At 37.3% G+C, this 21512-nt stretch overlaps 3 protein-coding genes across 5 annotated transcripts in view; 1 reads left to right on the forward strand and 2 right to left on the reverse strand.

Moving 5' to 3' along the window:
* The window catches only part of LOC119190456 (eukaryotic translation initiation factor 3 subunit A-like), a 2607-nt gene extending 2254 nt beyond the window's left edge, over positions 1-353 (forward strand). Inside the window, exon 2 of the mRNA XM_037442421.1 lies at positions 257-353. Within this exon, the coding sequence (XP_037298318.1) occupies positions 257-353 (97 nt within the window). The remainder of the gene's footprint in view (positions 1-256) is intronic.
* LOC119190389 (pyranose dehydrogenase-like) lies at positions 132-4045 on the reverse strand. Its single transcript, XM_037442160.1, has 4 exons — positions 3883-4045; positions 3170-3312; positions 2408-2547; positions 132-1277 (listed from the first exon to the last, which is right to left on the reverse strand). Exons 2-4 carry the CDS (start codon positions 3309-3311, stop codon positions 1152-1154), a joined length of 408 nt encoding a protein of 135 aa, XP_037298057.1. The 5' UTR covers position 3312; positions 3883-4045; the 3' UTR covers positions 132-1151.
* A 4598-nt stretch (positions 4046-8643) lies between these two features.
* On the reverse strand, positions 8644-16840 carry LOC119190386 (glucose dehydrogenase [FAD, quinone]-like). 3 transcript variants are annotated; one of them, XM_037442157.1, is made up of 5 exons: positions 16701-16840; positions 15059-15201; positions 13979-14118; positions 13229-13550; positions 8644-8786 (listed from the first exon to the last, which is right to left on the reverse strand). In XM_037442157.1, exons 2-5 carry the CDS (start codon positions 15198-15200, stop codon positions 8659-8661), a joined length of 732 nt encoding a protein of 243 aa, XP_037298054.1. In that variant the 5' UTR covers position 15201; positions 16701-16840; the 3' UTR covers positions 8644-8658. The 3 variants fall into 3 exon arrangements, with proteins under 3 accessions (XP_037298054.1, XP_037298052.1, XP_037298053.1); XM_037442155.1 differs by lacking the exon at positions 8644-8786 and having other exon boundaries at positions 11731-13550; positions 16701-16839; XM_037442156.1 differs by lacking the exons at positions 8644-8786; positions 16701-16840 and adding an exon at positions 16333-16440 and having other exon boundaries at positions 11731-13550.
* Positions 16841-21512: the final 4672 nt, after the last annotated feature.

The raw sequence follows: 21512 nt of genomic DNA on the forward strand, positions 1-21512 counted from the left end.
TTCATTGTATAATCTTTACATTGATCAATGGAAACAAAAACGTTTGCATCAATTTTTCTCATTTGCGTTGTATTTAAAACAGTAAGAAAATCTTCCACACTCTTCGTATGTTTATCCAAATCGTCTGGGTCTGTGTAATAACCATCGTATATGATTGCTTTCTCCTCCGGGTCATTGTTTTTTAAATAAACCCTTCCTCTGGATTTTGGATGAAGTAGAGTTAGAGTTGTAAGCAGTAATTGATTTGTCTCCCCAGTCTGGACAATTTGATCACAGATTGCATTCTCATATCTAAACACATAGCTGCAAATGATCGTAGGTATGAAAGAACCGACATCGATCGGGAACGCTAAAGCTTGATAATCTGGATAAGTTTGTGATTTATTCAACGCCACGTGTCCCATTAACGTAGGATTCGGAAATTTATCTAAATTAGTTATTAAATCAATATTACCGAGCAACGATAAAGCATTTTTCCTTTATTAATAACTATTGGAACTGTAGGGTGGTCCTGAAGATTTTCACCCACATTCGGTGAATTGAGTAAAACTTGTATGCCCATTTCTTCTAAATGTTCCTTAGGTCCAACACCAGATAACATTAATATTTGTGGGTTGTTGATAGCTCCCCCCGAAAGTATTACTTCTTTATTGGCCATCAGATTTATAATTTTTCCATTTGGAAGCTTTACCTCTACACCAATTGCTCGCATGTTTTCGTCAAATAGGATCTTTCTGCAATAAGTGTTTGCCAACACTCGTAGATTTTGACGGTCTTTTATAGGTCTGAGGAATGCAACTGACGTGCTCTGTCGAGTCTTATTGTCTATGGTAAATGTAGGTAAGGAGTATCCTAACTGTTCGTATCCATTCGTATCTACTAAAATTTGATGTCCATTTTCCTTGAACGCTTCTAAGTCGTTTTCTACTTTTCCTTGCCAGAGTGGCCGAGTAACGCCTAGATATCCATCTGTACCGTGAAGATCAGCTGAAGGACTTTCCAATATTTCTTCTGAACGCAGGCGTTCACTCTTTATAAAGTAAGGCAGCACCGAGTCCCAAGACCATCCCTCCAGTCCGTTTTCTTCCCATTCGTCGTAGTCCCTCTTATTCCTCTAACGTAAAACATGTAGTTAGCGCCGCTGGAGCCTCCTAGCATTTTACCTCTAGTAAGGTGTATGTTTTTGATTTGTGCGCTTGACTCGTGTACCCATCGTCAACGGTATAGTAGTTCCAGTCTTCATAAGAGTAGTCCACGAAAGTTAACAAACCCGGCACCTGGCAGATTAGACACAAACTATTATTACATATTATGTTGTAATTGCTCTTGTTATCTTTAAAAGTACTATTCAAAAGGTTTTGCCACCACTTCCTTTAATATTACCACACTGGACAAAACTTCTGTCCTAGGAACACGAAATGAAGTTTCTGCAGCCAGACTTGTGGCCATGCCCAAGTATTTAATAATTCCGAAACGTTTCCATTGTATGTATATATATCTGTATTTACTATATAATAATAAGTGGTGTCCCATAAATAATTTCGCATTTACTTTGTCTATTCAACAAAAATTACGCATTTGAAAGGGAAGCGGGTGGTCTATTACGACAACCCAGTTTTGGAAATTTGTCGCTATAAAAGTCTCCTAAGAACGAAACGCCAGTTCTGCGTACTCAACTATTATAAAAGAGTTTTTCTACGACTTTAGTACGACGAAAGTTTCGAAGCTACTTTCATTTACGTAATGTAAGTGAAGTCCCGTGTAAGATACCGTTGCATTCTCCTACAGTCCTACAGTAACAGTTTGTTATGCACTATGAGAGCGACCTAGCTCGCACTTTTTTTTATTACGTGCATGGCAAAGTGATCCCATTGCACTTGATATTAAGTGGAGTAGGGTCCAATAGAAAATCGACTGACGAGATGATTACCTCACGGTAGTCGACACAATTATGCCGTCCTGTTGTAACCGGATCTATAAACACGACACACTTCTACGTGGGCCACTGAGTTTTACCACCTTGTGTACGGTGGTTGCTATCCGGGCGGATATAATATATCCTACCACAAGCATAGTGGATGACTGACAAGCGCACTGTAACTGGTAATTTGAAATGTAGTGTGAAAAGATTAAGAATTTATTTATTTCTGTTCTACAAGATTACTAAAAACACATTGCGCAGTCATTTTAAATTACATCGCTCATTGAGAGGAGTGCAGGGAACAAAACGGAAAGAATTTGGAGAATATTATAAAAAAAAATTATAAACTATACTACACAATCGATTTTAACTAAACCTAATAGCTTTATTATTACAACGTTTTAAAAACTGAAATTATTTATTGGATTCCTTGTTTTCCAGAAAATATTGTATTTATCAGGTACAATTATAAAAAAATCTTCTCACCAAAGATTCAATGGAGGGATAGTCTCCTGCCTCCACCAGCATTACCGTCCAGTTACCTATCTCAGTCAGTCTGTTGGCAAGCACGCAGCCCGCCGAACCAGCGCCTACTATAATGAAGTCGGCATGCACTCCATCTGAAACTTTATAGGACGAAAACTTCAAATAGCTCTATAATAACAAATACTATCCAAATAACTAGGTTGTAACTTTGGAATAAAGCTATAAAGTCTCTAATTTTTTAGATACCTATGAGTTACTAAACGTCGATGTTATAACCAAGAAATCCACGATGTTGACATCTTCAACGAGCCTATTACTTCATATCAAAAGCATCAAACGCAGCTTTGCTATTGCGTTTTGAATGCTACGTAAGATATTCTGCCTAGTGAAATGGAAAAAAGGAAGAAAGAAATTATTTTATCTAGAGAAATAGCCTTCATTAATCTACTTCTCCTGGTCAAAAATGACGAGATTTCCTTTAATAATGCAGAACTACAAACCGCTAACATGATGTGAAGCACCATCGCCTGATTATAAACTTTTAAAAGCACATCAGTAAGTTCTAAATAAAATGTACGGCCTAGCATTGAATTCGCCGTCCTGTGACTTTAGATTTTAGTCCCATAATGCCGAATCATTTTATCTACCAGGTCCTTCAAATCTAAACAACTGTTCATTGGCAGTTACAATCACAATAAGATAAATGGCTCAGTGGCCTGCCTATAACCACTATGTAAAACCTTATTAATAATAAAATCCAACCTTTAGAAGAGTAATCCGGCGGGAAATCCGATGAGTTCAAATTCAGGGTCGCATACAAGGCCAATGCAGCTTGTAGTAACCGGGTTAGAGGGGTTGTGAGTACCACTTCCAGAGCACTTGATATAGACCCAAGAAGGTCCATTCTGTGTGAAGAATTGAAGGTAGTTACACTACTGAACGATCATACGATAGGCTATAGTTTTTATAAATGTACAAGATAGATTTTTCAGACGGGGCAGTACGGTCTAAACACCTTAATCGGTGTAGACTATTTTCAGTATCAATCGATCCTGTTGCTTATAAGAATCAAAAGACTCTATAGGACTATAAGAGGTACAGATCTTTTAAGGTCAGAAATTGCAAAAAATCTTTCAACACCACCGTTTTTGTAAGAAATGTGACTCCAATTCGCATTTCTTGCAGTTTGTAGTTATATTTTCAAAATTTGCGAATGCAAATTTAATATCTTTAAAAATGATGAACAGTCTCCTAAGAAAATGTTCTTGTAGCTACAGCAGCTAAGGTAGCTCCTGGTACTGCCCCGTTTAAAAAATCCACACTGTATAGATGTAACTATGGAAGAGCCTAATTGCGCAATACAGCGAAAATATAACAGAGAAAACAAATGGTTTTAACCCGACTACAGTGAAGGAAAAAGGGGAAATGAATTCAATAACCTATGTTTACGATGTGGCTGTTTGGGTCGTACTTGCCTTTAGCTAATGATGGAATTGAACATATATGTCCCAAATCTCCCGATCTTGCGCACTATGTTTTTAGGTTTATACAATTCAAAGATAGTTTTCCATGAGAAAATTAAGCGCGATGTTCTTATTAAAGGTTAGATAATTTGTGCTGTCGAAAATATGCTGTGGTTTATTTATATTCTAATTGTAATTGTTGCCGTGCTATGATTACGGTGTAGGTAAACGAAAATTACTAATCCAGATAATATGGTGTTATATAAAATTTAAACATTCTGTAGGCTTATAGGATGCCTTCTTGTTGACAGACCAACGAGTAGAGCGATTCACTCGCCGATAATAGCGCCCGAAATTTCTAATTCTCGAAAGATCACGATGTTTCCAGAATATCGTGGAAGCTCGATAACGGACATCAATTTTATTATTTTAGCATTTTGCAGCCGGGTATAAAAGGAGGTGCGCGGTTTCAATCAGTCTTGTTTGTGACGCGATATACAGCGACAACGGAATTACGAGGGATGATTATAAGTGACTTCAAAGGGAATACCATGGATCGTGTGTAGAAGCGTAGCGATAGTCTATTCAGTCTATCTAGAACACTTGCTAGGGTTACCATATCAATATAAAATTTTCTGCCGCATGTGTAGTCTGATAGTTCTTGTTTTTATATTTCTACGAATATATATGGATGTACCAAACTTTTACTTCAAATCCCATCATATTGTTGTCACTCTGAGCATCGCTGCATGTTGCGATGTCGTGTCGTAGATTTCCAAGATACGATATCGCAACGTGAAACTACGTCGCATTGTAGTAAGAAACGACGTCGCACCGTTTTTTTTTTATTGCTTTGAATGACGAGACGAGCGTGCCGTTCGCCTTATGGTAAGCGATACGACCGCCCATAAACAGTAGAAACTGTTGAGGTTGCATAGGCAAATAGAAAGCCTCTTTATAATGTAATGTAAACTGGCCGCATAATAGTATGTATCTATTTGAATTATTGTATTTAGAATAAAATAACAATGTATTGTTACTAAGCGCTGTGTGTTAGCCTGGGCCCTTATTCTGTATGATAGTGTAAACGCGTAACGCGGCCGTGTCATGTTATCTTCGAGAAATGTGCGTGGAATGGTATTCTGTAAGCCAAATTTCTATAGTCCTAAACATGATGCGTTGTGTTACGTGCTTTGTTACGCACTGTCAAAATAACGTGCGGAATAGAGAATAAGGCCCCTGTTACGGTAGTTTTCTAACGTGTTATATATTAGAAAAATATAAGTTCTTATTCCACGGAAAACCTAGTTTACTTTCAGGCTGACTCTGCAAGGGCGACTCGAAGCCCAAGAGAATCATCATCCAACACCTGGAATTTCGATTTATTGTTTGGTATTCCACTGCGCTCCATTCTTAGACATTAGATATTAAGTCTTATTATTTCCAGTAGTTACACTGGCTATAATGTTCTTCAAACCAGAACACCACAGTGACTACATAGTGCTGTTTGGCGGCAGAAATAGACATTTAGGTGGTACCTACCCAAGGAGACTCTCACATATGAGAGACCTACCACCAGTTTATCTGTAAGAGCACTTAGATGTCTGTTTTTCTCTTGTCGCTATTCAACAAATTAAGACTTTATTCAACAAATTGTCTAGAGCACACCTTCTATTTTACCTTCTTGTATTTTTTAGTACTTATCTCAATTTAATGTTCTTGTACATATGTTTCTTATCATAATATTAATTGCGTAACAAAGCTGTTTATGAGTGTTTGTAATAGTTAATGAAATTTGTTTGTAATAGTTGTTTGAACTTTGAATTGTCGCATTCTAGGTTTAGTGGCAACGTAGGTGGTCAGAAACGTGAGCTACTGGGTTGAAATCCTGAGTGGGCAGCACTTACTGTGTTTTCTAGATATCCAGAGAGTGCGTCTCTTATGAGAAGTTGACGTCAGACAGGCTGATTTCAATTCCTTTCTACAAAATGTTTGAAAGAATGTTGAGCTCACCCTACATTAGAGTGGGTAAAGGTAGAAGACGACTTCGTGGTTTTAATTAGCTTGGCTGACGCTCTCAGAGTTGTATACCCGGACAATTATAGTATTTGTTGTTGTTTCTTAAGGAATCTATTACATTAACTACGTAATCTCTCCTAATCCCGCCCTCCACAACCCCCTATTTATTTATTATACTCTCTTCGTTACTATGAGGACTTATCACACTCAATGCAGGAATCCCTTATTTGACAAAGTTATTATCTAATTCTTTTATCTCAATTATTATGTAGCAATAAATTAACGTCAAATGAAGATAACTGTAAAAACATCGGTCTACAGCAATAACTAGGTGCTAACTTATTTAAGAAAAACATTTTACAATTACAGCCTAAATACGTAGTCACTCTAGAAAAAGCACTTACACGGTACATCGCGTGAGGCGGGCGTTTCGTTAAAATATTTGACCTTATTTTTCAGCCAGTTGACTCCTTACAGAAAATACCTAGCTACGCCAATAATTATTATACGGGTTTAACAGAAAAAAAAAACAATAAAATATATCTTTTCAATCACATGTAACGATACTTATTGAGACAGGTATAATTCGCAACATAATAATTATAGCTATACATTATGAAGTCTGCGATATACTTCTATTTATTCCTGAAATGATAATTATAATTTGTGTTTCATGCGGCTCTACCACCAGGCGGCACCGAGCAGCTGTGTTTGACAACTTAGACACTACCGTCGGAGGATGCTTGCAACCGTCTTTAATACGCCGAAGATGGCTATAAGATGTCGGAATTTTAGTTTGTATGCCGTGCATCGGGTGTGTATATCGCTAGGGACTTGGCTCGACGGTGGTTACCATCACTTCGGGCGACTTAACGTCGAGCTGTAGGGCACGGTGAGCCCAACATAACTGCTTAGGTGCCCCCACGAAGGCTGAGTGGTAGTAATAAGGAACTTTCTCTGCGCAATGACAAATAAGGACATGGTCCTCCCTTACCTTACCTTTGTTCCGAATTTCAAAAGCTAAATTACTCCTGAATGATAGTGGCTACTTAAGCTACTTTTTATTCCGATAACATATATAATAATAATAATATAATATCAGCCCTGTATTATATACTTGCCCACTGCTGAGCACGGGCCTCCTCTACTACTGAGAGGGATTAGGCCTTAGTCCACCACGCTGGCCTAGTGCGGATTGGTAGACTTCACACACCTTCGAAATTCCTATAGAGAACTTCTCAGATGTGCAGGTTTCCTCACGATGTTTTCCTTCACCGTTAAAGCGAACGATAAATTCACAAAGAATACACACATGATTTTTTAGAAAAGTCAGAGGTGCGACTGCTAAGACGAATGTCCGCAGGTTCAAATCCCAATGGCACACACCTCTGAATTTTCTAAAATCATGTGTCTAATCGCTCTCAGTAGTAGAGGAGGCCCGTGCTCAGCAGTGGGCAAGTATATTAATAATAATACAGGGCTGATATTATTAATATTATTATTACAATTGTCAAATATTATGCTGCCCAGCCTAACTTCCTACTTTATTTGAGAAACATGAGCAAGAGCAACAAACAAGAAATAAACATGTATTTAAAAAGAACGCGCGCGTATCGCATACACAAAAGGTCACTTGACAAAAACACATATTTTTCCTTCACTGTTTTTATTGTTATTTTTTTTTTACTTAAATATTTATACCGTAAGCCTTTTTAATCTCATCAGCACCCTTTTCAGCCATCATTATTATTGGTGCGTTTGTGTTTCCTCTAACTATCTTCCACATGGCACTGCCATCAATGACCCTAAGTCCTTTAGTACCGTATACGCGAAATCTGGAATCGATGACGCCTTGTCCCTTAGGTCCCATAGCACATGTTCCTACAGGATGCCATAAAGTTGTAACCGTATTCAAAATATAGCATTTCCAGAACTTATGAGAATTCTTCTTTAAACCCCTACACGGCCTTAAATAATCAAACACCGTCGCATTAAGTTTTCTCATATGCGGTGTGTTTAGAACAGTCAGATAATCCTCCACACTCCGCGTGTGTTTTTCCAAGTCACTAGGGTTCGTATAATATCCACTAACGATAAGTGCCTTCTTCTTCGGATCTTTGCTTTTCAAGTAGACCCTTCCTTTGGATTCCGGTCGCAGAAGAGAAACACCCGTAATGAGCGCTTGATTTTTCTCCATAACTTGCGTCATTGAAACACAATATTCATTAACGTATCTAAATACATGGGAACAAAGGATTGTAGGTAGAATAGATCCAGCGCTAACCGGGTACGCTATAGTTTGATAATCCGGAAAGGTTTGCGATTTATTCAATGCGACGTGTCCCATTAACGCAGGATTAGGAAATTTGTCTAGATTGTTTATTATTTCTACATTTTCAACGAACGATGAAGCATTCCTTCCTTTATTAATAACTATTGGAACTAGAGGATGATCCTGGAGATTTTCACCCACATTCGGTGAATCGAATAAAACTTTTATGTCCATTTCTTCGAGATGTTTCCTGGGACCGATGCCGGATAACATTAATAGTTGTGGACTATTGAAAGCCCCACCTGAAAGTATGACTTCTTTATCAGCCATGAGATTTACAATATTTCCATTTGGGAGATTTACCTCTACACCAATTGCTCGCAGGTTTTCATCAAATAAAATCTTCCTGCAATAAGTTTTTGTTAATACTCGCAGATTTTTACGGTCTTTTATAGACCTGAGGTATGCAACCGACGTGCTCTGTCGAATCTTGTTGTCTATAGTGTATGTAGGTAAAGAATATCCTGTTTGTATCCATTAGTATCTATCAGAATTTCAAGTCCATTCTCCTTGAACGCTGCCAAATCATTTTCTACTCTTCCTTGCCAGGTCGGCCGGGTTACGCCTAGATATCCATCTGTGCCGTGCAGATCAGCTTCAGCTGATATATAGTGATAGATGAAATATTGTCAAGACCTTCAGGGCTTGACAATATTTCATCTGAACGTAGACGCTCGCTCTTTATAAAGTAAGGCAGGACCGAGTCCCAAGACCATCCCTCTAATCCACTTTCCTCCCATTCGTCGTAGGCTCTCTTATTACCTCTAACGTAAAACATGTAGTTAGCACCACTGGATCCTCCGAGCATTTTGCCTCTAGCAAAATGAATATTTTTGGTTATGTGCACTTGATTCGTGTACCCATCGTTGACGCTATAGCAGTTCCAATCGTCGTTAATGTAGTCCACGAATAAAAATAAACCAGGAAGCTGAAAATTAATTACAAATCGATATGGAGATTTTTTTTTGTAATATTTCCTACTTCATAAATATTTGGTGTAAGTTATATTGATTCAATTGCTATATTAAAGTACCGCTGGATTGGTATATACCATATAACTAATATAACTTGTGAAAGCTTGCATTGGATCCTAAGGACGGATGATGTTTCTTGATACTCCGAATAAGCCTACCAATAAGCCTACCTGAATATAAATTACGACTGTTACAAAATAAATAAACGCACTGTAGATTTAAATGAAGGATAGTCTCCACTAGTATGACCGTCCAGTTGCCGATCTCAGTCAGTCTGTTGGCCAGCACGCAGCCCGCCGAACCAGCGCCTACTATAATGAAGTCGGCATGTTCCCCGGCTGAAACTTTATGGGACGAAAACTTTAAAATTGCTATAACGGTCGTTTAAATAGGTAGTATTATGTCTATTATTTTTTCGAGTATTCTAAGTGCCTGGACTATGATTCTGTAAGTAATTAATCCACGATGAAGATAGCATTTTTACAAATTACCGCATAAACGTATCTATTATCTTGCAAAATAAACGTAAATCGCAATTTTCTTTTGCGTTTTATGTAGTGAGTGACATTGTGGCAGGCTCAATACAATCTCATTTTGAGGAGGATAATAAGTAGCCAGAATATCTTTCAAAGTTAGTTTAGTTAGACAAATATAATCACTTATCTCAGGGCGATAATGGCAACTCTACCAACGTTTAGAAAAGTAACCCGGCGGGTAATCCGAAGCATTCAAATAAACAGGAATACATACATCCATACATCCATCCTCATAAACTTTCACATTTATAGTATTAGTAGGAAGGTAAGTTATAAGCTGTTTGTATTTCACTTTGTACGATGAGAAGGGTTTCTAAGGATCTTAATTATTTTACCCCATGTTCTTTCGAATCTCTGTTTCTTTTAAAGCCAACATCGCAAGAATATTGATATGATTCTTCTGATATTGTGGGGATTTATGAGCGGTGAAGGTCTCTCAACATCAGGAGATCCACCTGCTTCTACACTGGATTATGTTTCTAGAAAATTGTGCAGGACGCACATATTAAAGAAAGAGACAGCGCACTCACGCATGCGCAGTAGGTGTGTCGAGCGAAACGACACACCCAGAGAGGGACGGACAATGCGCCCGCGCACGTGTGTGTGACTGTTTTTTAGTGGTATGTTATAAAGTAATCTCACGACCGAGATATTAAAGTGACAGTGTAGGAACTTTACATAGATATAGTTTTAGCTTTTGCCTACCCCATATCATAAACGGGGACATTGTATACAAATTCGTATCGTAGTAAATAGCGTTTTTAAGGCCTTTGTGCGTCGATTATGGATAATTTTCTTGTGTTTTGTTAATGTAACTTTTCTTGTATCGCACATAGGCATATTATTTTTATGCGTAGTTATAGGTATTTGATTTGCCTATAAAACAGTGTAACTTTCGTATAGGGGACTGAAGAGGTCCAACTTTTAATTGTGAAAAGTAAGAGCTAGGAAGTGAAAATGAGGCTGCAAAAGGTATTTTTTGGCGGCTCTCCCTACGGGATAGCCGGGTCATATATAAGTGAGTGCAATTTTGGCATTCGGTGTGTTCCAATCAGTTCGGTTCAGTCCAGTACAAATCAGCTCAAGAAAAGGAAGAAAAACAAGAAGCCCTGAAGTGTTCCAGCCAGGAACAAGTGCAAGAAAAGGAGAGAGCGACGTGCATGCCGCACCGCTCACGCTGCACTGCGAAACGTGCGCCGCTACAGTGTGTTCGCCGGAACTTTGTATTGTTTTTACGTGTGTGAATTAAGTGAATATACGCTTAAAAACCTCCCGGGCCTTATTAATTGGCATTGCCACCTCCCTTCACGCAATCCAGCACACATTGTGGGGACGGAAAGACGTTCTGTGCCGATCCTACGGCCCACAAAAATATTATGCAGTTGCGAAACCACACTTCTAATAATTGTGTTTAAACGTTTAGGTGTGTACTTACTGTTTGCTTTTGATAGAATTGTATCTCAAATCGTCTGATCTAAGACTATAACTTTGGTTTAATACAAGGCAGAGATATTTTTTCAAAAAAAAAATTTTTTTTTCACATATATTCTTTAAAACTTACATAATTATTGCAGTCCCTAATGCAGCAGAATTCATTTATACCCTAATTTGTTATTATTGTCATGCTGTAAAGATGATGCAGGTAAACATAATTTTTATAATTGAAATAATAATTTTATTACGTTGTATTATAAATATCTTTATTTTCGTCACAGCTTCCAAGGAAAGGTGAAAAAAGGCAAGCTATTGTAAATCCCATTCTTTATATATGGGAGATAGAGCGATTAGTAGGCATTATGCAGTGCCGGTTCGGGCGAAGGCGGGAGAGGTTTCTTTTACCCAGGGCGCCATATGCTCTGCCTCGGACGTAATCATCAACATAGAGATTGGGCCCAAAATTTATTTGGACCTAAATAAAGATCGGAGGATTTTCACACTTTTTTGACATCAATTTTTTTTCCGGGGGTCACTCGAATACGTAGGATAAAAAGTAACATCGATTCAGCATAAACATTATATTCGTTAGACAAATAGATCGGCTCGATAGTAGAAGTCAATATTATATTGAATTTTTGGCTTAAATACATTTTAAGATATTTTTATAATCAAACCATAAATCTAAATACTACATTTTTATTACACTATCTCGCACAAAATATATCAGAAATTAGTTACAGATTTTGTATGTTAACAAATAAAATTGAATACGAATGCTAAACTTGTTATGGAACAAAACAAATATTTGACACAAAACCGATACCCCGAAAATAAATTAATTACTACTTAAATACGAATTCCATGAGCCTTTTTAATCTCATCTGCGCCCTTCTCAGCCATCATGATAATTGGCGCGTTTATGTTTCCGCTAACTATCTTCGGCATCGCACTCCCATCTATCACTCGAAGGGCTTTGGTACCGTAAACTAGGAACGAAGCATCAACTACACCTTCTCCCTCAGGCCCCATGGCACACGTCCCTGCAGAATGCCACAGAGAGGAAACCATGTTCAATACGTAGCATTTCCAAAACTCATGAGTGTTCATTGTTAAACCTTTACATTGACTTATCGAACCAAAAACGGTTGCATTAAGTTTTCTCATATATGTAGTATTTAAAACAGTTAAGAAGTCTTCCACACTGTACGCATGTTTATCTAAATCATTTGGGTTCGAGTAATAGCCGCTATATACAAGCGCTTTCTCCTCCGGATCTTTGCTGTTCAGATAAATCCTTCCTGTGGAATTAGGATGAAGGAGAGTGACACCTGTGAAAAGTATTTGATTTGTCTTCCCGATAGTGACCATTTGACGACAGATATCATCATCATATCTAAATATATAGCTACACATGACTGCAGGTATGATAGAACCGGCACCTATAGGGAAGGAGAAAGTTTGATAATCAGGAATAGTTTGCGATTTGTTTAAAGCAACAAGACCCATAAACGTGGGGATAGGAAATTTATCCAAATTTTTTAGTAACTCTACATTATCAAGCAAATTTGAATCACTCTTCCCTTTATTTATAATTATTGGGACCGTAGGGTGGTCCTGAAGATTTTGACCTACATTTGGAGAATCGACTAAAACTTGTATGCCTATTTCTTCCAAATGTTTTTTGGGTCCAACGCCAGATAACATCAATAATTGTGGACTATTGAAAGCTCCGCCAGAAAGTATTACTTCTTTATCAGCCATTAGATTTTCAATATTCCCATTTGGAAGCTTTATCTCTACACCGATGGCTCGCATGTTTTTATCAAATAGAATCTTTCTGCAATAAGTTTTCGTCAAAACTCGCAGATTTTTTCGGTCTTTTATAGGCCTGAGGAATGCAACCGACGTGCTCTGTCGAATCTTATTGTCGACGGTGTAAGTAGGTAAGGAATATCCTAACTGTTCGTATCCATTAGTATCAACTAGAATTTCATGTCCATTCTCCTTGAACGCTGCCAAATCATTTTCTACTCTTCCTTGCCAGGTCGGCCGGGTTACGCCTAGATATCCATTTGTGCCGTGCAGATCAGCTGAAGAGCTTGACAATATTTCATCTGAACGTAGACGCTCGCTCTTTATAAAGTATGGCAGGACAGAGTCCCAAGACCATCCCTCTAATCCATTTTCTTCCCATTCGTCGTAGTCTCTCTTATTACCTCTAACGTAAAACATGTAGTTAGCACCGCTGGATCCTCCGAGCATTTTGCCTTTAGTCATGTGAATATTCTTGGATTTATGTGCTTGACTCGAGTACCCATCGTCGACGGTAGAGTAGTTCCAGTCTTCGTAAGAGTACTCTACAAGTGGAAACATTCCAGGTACCTGGAAATTTGATGAATGAATACCATGTTGGTTTTCGATTATAATATACTTGGTCGTGGCAAATGTACCACAAAAAGGCTTTCCAGAAAAGTAGACTCGTTATCTAAGTCAGTATCAATTCAATCACTATGCTATTACGAGCTCACAAAATTAATCAAAATATGCAGAAGGTATGTATATATGAAGGTATGTTGTTTAACTACAACTATTTTATAAGTAAATGCGAAATTGCATTTTCGAAGATTTGAGATAACTTATACTGGCTGATGTTTCCTATTATTAACTAGGGTGATTTGCTGGAATTACGGGAAATTGATATAAATGTTGTTATTGCCGCTGCTACCTTTAATGATATTATACATATTTTTATATCTTACTTCGACTAATATAATCACGTTCTGTTCAAAGTATGCGGAATACCAACTCACCATAGATTCAATGGAAGGATAGTCGCCTGCCTCCACTAGTATGACCGTCCAGTTGCCGATCTCAGTCAGTCTGTTGGCCAGCACGCAGCCCGCCGAACCAGCGCCTACTATAATGAAGTCGGCATGTTCCCCATCTGAAACTTTATATAGGAAGAAAACTTCAAAATAGCTAGCACCATAATGGAAGCACTATCCCAATATCCACGTAGTAATTTTAGAACTAAACAATAATTACTATATTTTTGAGTACCCACTGAAACTAACTGGACCGTGATTCTACATAAACGAGCATATTACTTATACTAATAGAGTGATAAATTTGTATTTTTAACGTTAAGTGAGATTTCGTACAGCCCTACAATATCCTGTTCGAAAATTACGAGACTCCCTATATCAGTGCGCTTGTTTATGATAAGAGCAATAATCCACTAGCACGAAGTTAAGCACTAAAAAATTATTATAAACATTAGCAAAACATTCATAACTTTATATTACAAAGTACCGCGTGGTACTCCACTCGTCATCCTGTGATATTACATGTTGAGTCTCGTAATGCCAAAGCATTATACATTATTGAAATCGAAACTGTTGAGTGGCAGTTATAATCACTTATAGTAAAGTGTCACTTATATTCGGTTGTCTATCTATGACTGCCATAAAAAATATAACTATATAAATATAAATCAATGGCCACGTGTACGTAGGTACACTTAGGTAAGGGCATCACTTCAGAATGGCCCGACCGGCTTAATTGATTCCTTTTTGTTGTAATCCTAATTATAAGGATGGTTTGTGGTTTGTACTAAAGAACAATTTTGAAAAATCAACGGGAAAATAAGGGAAACGTTGGCATTTTGGGTGATATTTGTATGAAAAAATAATTAGAAAAAGGAGATTTTTGATATTACTTAACGAATTTCAATGAACATTTTTGTAAGAGTTTTAGCAGTTCCAGTCTGAATCGCAAGATAATTTTGGACTTGATAGGTGATGACGTTGTCCAAAACTAAAAGATGAAAATTAGTTTACACAAAATGCTGTCTGTGACCAGAAAACTTCTAGTACTTAATAATATCCTACCTTTAGAAGAGTAATCCGGCGGGAAATCCGATGCATTCAAATTCAGGGTCCCAAACAAGGCCAATGCAGTTTGTATCAACCGGGCCAGAGGAATCGTGAGGAACACGTCCAGAGCACTCGATATAGATACAAGAAGGTTCATCCTATATGAAAAATTCCAAATAATTAAAATAACAAACGATCATAAGTTAAGCCATGCTTTTTTGGAATATACTGGATAGATTTTTGAGAAGAGGCTGTAAGGTAAGAGTTACGGTTAACTGCAGTAGTAATAAGAAAATTAAACCGCCTTCAAAAACCCACTGAAGACCAAAAAATAATTTCACATAATAGGTATATACTGGATACTAATTTTGGATTTGGTGCCTAATTAAAATTAATAGTTAAGCTAGATACATAAATACATGAACAAATGTACGGAAACATTGTTAAATTTTAATTTCATAGTCATCATTTCAGTTCATTAAAAGGAATAGGTTTGCGTTTACAACTAACAAACATACACAGTGAAAGGTGTAATACCAAGCACGTGTATGGTGTTTCATCTTTTTCTTTCGTCTTTTTTCGGGACAGGGCGTGTAATACCATACATTTGACCAGCAGTATGTAACAGGGGAAGTATTTGGGTAATGTACAGTTCACAAATTTAAATATTTACTTTATAGCTTCCATTTGCTTGCTGCGGCAGTGTGTTCATTTCCAACGACGATCTGACTTGCTAACTTTGTACGCTGGCAGCACATTGTTCTCGTATATTTGTTAATGTATTTAGCTCAATAGCTTAACTAGCAATTTTAATTAGGCGCCGACTCTTAAATTGGTATCCAGTATATACCTGTTATGTGAAATTATTTTTTGGTCTTGAGTGGTTTTTGAGAGCGGTTTAATTTTTTAAAATATAAAAATAGACCGTCTCAATGGCGTAGTTGTGTTTCGCTCACAATACGACTATCGCGCTGAGAAGTTACACCTCTGCCTTCCCCTGAAAAGGGGAAAGGGTGTGATGCTATATATATATATATGTCTGTATGTAAGAAGTAAAGTCAACTAAACCCAACGCAAAACACAACTAATGTATTTCACACGCAGTACAACTATCACGCTGAAATTTTACGCCTCTGTCTACCACTGAAAAAGGGAAAAGGTGTTACGCTGTATGTATAAGTATGTAAGAAGTACAGTTTGTTGTTTATAAGGATCAAAAGACTCTAAGACACTATACGAGGTTTGAATACTTTTAAGGTCAGAATTTCAAAAAATCTTTAATCTTTTACCTTTTGTAAGAAATACGACTCGAATTTGCTTTTCTTTCTAACTGTTATTTTTGTCATTCAATATAGGTGAATGTATTTACATCGCACACTTAATGTTTCAAATTAATCGACAGTCTCCTAAGAAAGTTTTCTTGTAGCTACAGTGGTTGATGTAGCTCCCTTTACTGCCCTGTTTCAAAAATACACACTGTATAGATGTAACTATGGAAAAGCCAAATTGCAGCGCGAATGGGCTCGTTGGCTCGACAAGGTAATAGGTACTATTGTCACAGAGAAAGAAATGGTTTTTACCCGTCTACGGTGAAAGAAGGAAGGGAAATTACTTCAAAAGCCTATGTTTACGATGTATGATTGGGTCCTCTACTTGCCTTTAGCTTGTGATGGAATTGGACATGTATGTCACAAATCCCACAATCTTGCGCACTATGATTTTGGTATCCAATTCAAAGATACTCCGCCGTAAGAAAATTAGTTCCGATGTTCTTATTAACGATTAGATACTTTATGTCGAAAATATGCCGTGTTTTATATTTTATACTCTTATTCTAATTATTGCCATGCTATGAATACGGTGTAAGTAAACACAAATTTACTAATCTAGATAAAATGGTGTTATATAAAATTTTTACATTCTGTAGGCATATACAGGATGTCCTCTGGTTGACAGACCAACGAGTAGACTGATTGATGATATTGTTACACTCGCCGATAATAGCGTCCACCCGAATATGGTTCGGTGATGGTGTTCGATAATATTACATAGACATCCATGGTATATGTATTCTTATTCCAAGGAAAATCTAGTTTACTTCCACGCTGACTCTGCAAGGGCGACTCGAAGCCCAAGAGAATCACCATCCAACACCTGAAATTACGATCTATTGTTTGGTATTCCACTGCGCTTGCTATTCTTAAACATTTGATGTTAAGTCTTATTATGTCCAGTAGTTACACTGACTACAATGTTCTTCAAACCGGAATACAACAGTGACTACATAGTGCTGTTTGGCGGCAGAAATAGACATTTAGGTGGTACCTACCCAGGGAGACTCTCACATATGAGAGACCTACCACCAGTTTATCTATAAGAGGACTTAGATCTCACATTACTACCAGTTTATCTGTTAGAGCACTATTTTTTTCTCTTGTCGCTATTCAACAAATTAAGACTTTATTCAACAAATTGTCTAGAGCACACCTTCTATTTTACCTTCTTGTATTTTTTTAGTACTTATCTCAATTTAATGTTCTTGTACATATGTTTCTTATCATAATATTAATTGCGTAACAAAGCTGTTTATGAGTGTTTGTAATAGTTAATGAAATTTGTTTGTAATAGTTGTTTGAACTTTGAATTGTCGTATTCTAGGTTTAGTGGCAACGTAGGTGGTCTGAAACGTGAGCTACTGGGTTCAAATCCTGAGTGGGCAGCACTTACTGTGTTTTCTAGTTATCCAGAGAGTGCGTCTCTTATGAGAAGTTGACGACAGACAGGCTGATTTTAATTCCTTTCTACAAAATGTTTGAAAGAATGTTGAGCTCACCCTACATTAGAGTGGGTAAAGGAAGAAGACGACTTCGTGGTTTTAAATAGCTTGGCTTAGGCTCTCAGAGTTGTATACCCGGACAATTATAGTATTTGTTGTTGTTTCTTAAGGAATCTATTACATTAACTACGTAATCTCTCCTAATCCCGCCCTCCACAACCCCCTATTTATTTATTCTACTCTCTTCGTTACTATGAGGACTTATCACACTCAATGCAGTAATCCCTTATTTGACAAAGTTATTATCTAATTCTTTTATCTCAATTATTATGTAGCAATAAATTAACGTCAAATGAAGATAACTGTAAAACATCGGTCTACAGCAATAACTAGGTGCTAACTTATTTAAGAAAAACATTTTACAATTACAGCCTAAATACGTAGTCACTCTAGAAAAAGCACTTACACGGTACATCGCGTGAGGCGGGCGTTTCGTTAAAATATTTGACCTTATTTTTCAGCCAGTTGACTCCTTACAGAAAATACCTAGCTACGCCAACAATTATTATAAGGGTTTAACAGAAAAAATAAATATATCTTTTCAATCACATGTAACGATACTTATTGAGACAGGTATAATTCGCAACATAATAATTATAGCTATACATTATGAAGTCTGCGATATACTTCTATTTATTCCTGAAATGATAATTATAATTTGTGTTACATGCGGCTCTACCACCAGGCGGCACCGAGCAGCTGTGTTTGACAACTTCGACACTACCGTCGGAGGATGCCTGCAGTCGTCTTTAATACGCCGAAGATGGCTATAAGATGTCGGAATTTTAGTTTGTATGCCGTGCACCGGGTGTGTATATCGCTAGGGACTTGGCTCGACGGTGGTAACCATCACTTCGGGCGACTTAACGTCGAGCTGTAGGGCACGGTGAACCCAACATAACTGCTAAGGTGCCCCCACGAAGGCTGAGTGGTAGTAATAAGGAACTTTCTCTGCGCAATGACAAATAAGGACAAGGTCCTCCCTTACCTTACCTTTGTTCCGAATTTCGAAAGCTACATTACTCCTGAATGATAGTGGCTACTTAAGCTACTTTTTATTCCGATAACATATGTAATAATAATAATATAATATCAGCCCTGTATTATATACTTGCCCACTGCTGAGCACGGGCCTCCTCTACTACTGAGAGGGATTAGGCCTTAGTCCACCACGCTGGCCTAGTGCGGATTGGTAGACTTCACACACCTTCGAAATTCCTATAGAGAACTTCTCAGATGTGCAGGTTTCCTCACGATGTTTTCCTTCACCGTTAAAGCGAACGATAAATTCACAAAGAATACACACATGATTTTTTAGAAAAGTCAGAGGTGTGTGCCCTTGGGATTTGAACCTGCGGACATTCGTCTCGGCAGTCCGTTCCACACCCAACTAGGCTATCGCCGCTTTTTCGATAACATATATATCCCGGAAAAACTTATTCACGAATGTGGAGCCGAAGGTAAAAACTAGTACGAAATTATAAGAAATGGTGTAAAATGTCCAAACGTCCCTGATACCTAGTATGTAGGCTTATGTAAGTATGTATAGGGGAGACCGGGGCAGAATGGGATACTTAAGAGTCAAAACATCATATAAAAAAAATGTTACTGTTTAAAAGAATAACTTTTACTCAATTAGGATGTTTGATTAATCAACTATATAAACCCAACAAATTTTACATGCTAAGTCACATTTTTTTTTGTACTTAGGGACAACAACAAGGAACTGAAATTTCCCTTTTTGCCCCGTGTCAGGGGCATAATGGGAAATGGCACGAGGTAAAAAGAGTACACAATATTTTAATCAGACTGGCAGCGGTCCCAAATATGGGCTTCATCCTGTTCGTCGACTCCAGCGCATGAATTATGGACTCAACCATGGCACACGGTACAAATCACCCACCCATCCTTCTGTTGACTGTGAATACAAATATGCACAGTAAATACAACAACAGTAATCATTTTCTTCTTCTTTTTGGGCTGAATCAATGACTTTAATTTTATTCTTACCACATTTCTCGCTTAGTTTTGTCTTTTTTAGTCTTTTGTTTATCAGGATATAATGAGACTTAACATCTTACGTCTTAGGATGGTGAACGCATTGGAATACCAAACAATATTTGTTATTTAAATTTTTGGATGGTGTTTCTACTATTTATGGGTGGTCGTATCGCTTACCATCAGGCGAACGGCAAGTGAGTCTCGTCATTCAAAGCAATTAAGCAATCATAAAAGAAAGAAATATAATGCCTAGTAATCACGCCAGTTACAATGTGCTTAAACATCGGAACACAACAGTGCATGCACACTGCTGCTTGACAGTAGAAATTGAGGTGGTATCTTCCCAGACGGCCCCTCAATTACGAGAGTCCTACCAACAGTTAACACATATCATTAAACTGGGGCAAGACGGGATAGTATCCCGTTATGCCCCAGTAACCACATTAAGTAATGAACTCTGGCATTTCTAACCTAAAACAGTAACCATTTTAAAAAGTACTTAACAAAAAGAATCGATATTGCTGTAACGGCATTTAGTTAAAACAATAGTAAAATCTTGTTTAATTATCTCGTATCACACAGACAATTGCACAAAATTTCGTAAAATAAATTCCAAATTTACATTTCCCTCATTGCGCAGCCAAAACAACTAACGACACGTTCCGTTCCGGCCGACCGTCATGCCGTGATTGAAGTTCGAACGAATAGCGCCATCGCCGGTTCATTCGCGTATATGACTCAAGCACAGTACAACTTTTCCTGTCTTGCCCCGAACTTCATTTTGCCCCGGTCTCCCCTACCTCCGCGAAAACATGTGTGGTATACAATATTTATTTGTGATGGTAATTTATTTTACAAATAACATAGTAATATGTTTATTATATCACTCACAAGTACCATTTCTGGAAAAAAATACATTTGATCCCACAAGGCGAGCGGACTAAAATATAAAACAAATGTAAACACAATTAAACCACAAAAAAACCATACATGGCTCAATAATTGTCGATCGCAACTCGGTTTAGAAAGAAAGACATAAAAACTGCAATTTTATTAGGTAAAAATAAAATATTTACAATTTATAATAATAAAAATAAATACTGTATAATTATTGTTTGCATAAAACTTACTAGTCCATTGAAAAGTTACATTTGGGGTTGCGTTTTTTAGAGGACGTAATTTTATTTTTTGAAGTGTAGGGGGGGTCAGTCTAAAGCTAAACTAGCTAGCTAAAGCTAGCTAACCTCTCTTATTGTAAAAATAGCTGATAATATTGTGTAGAAGTTGTCGTAAGTAAGTTTTTCATTAGCATTTTGACTTTTAAAAGTCTTTTAAAAGTCAAAATGCTAATAAAAAAAAAGTAGTTTTCACTAAAGTTAAAATCGTGTCTAAAATCATTCGAAATCGTCTGCAGAATTAAAAACAGAATAAAATACATCCGCACGTACAGAAATATGTAGCACAACTAAAAGATATAAGTTGAACGACAACTTCAACACAATATTATCAGCTATTTTTACAATAAGATAGGTTAGAAATAATAATAATAATAGCAGGCAGATGTTCTTTTGTTCCCTAATGGTCCCTTGGGTATTTGGGTATTAATGAGTACAAAAAAAAGTATTATGAACC

This window comes from Manduca sexta, chromosome 24 (genome assembly GCF_014839805.1).
Source record: "Manduca sexta isolate Smith_Timp_Sample1 chromosome 24, JHU_Msex_v1.0, whole genome shotgun sequence".
Classification (NCBI taxonomy): Eukaryota; Metazoa; Arthropoda; class Insecta; order Lepidoptera; family Sphingidae; genus Manduca; species Manduca sexta.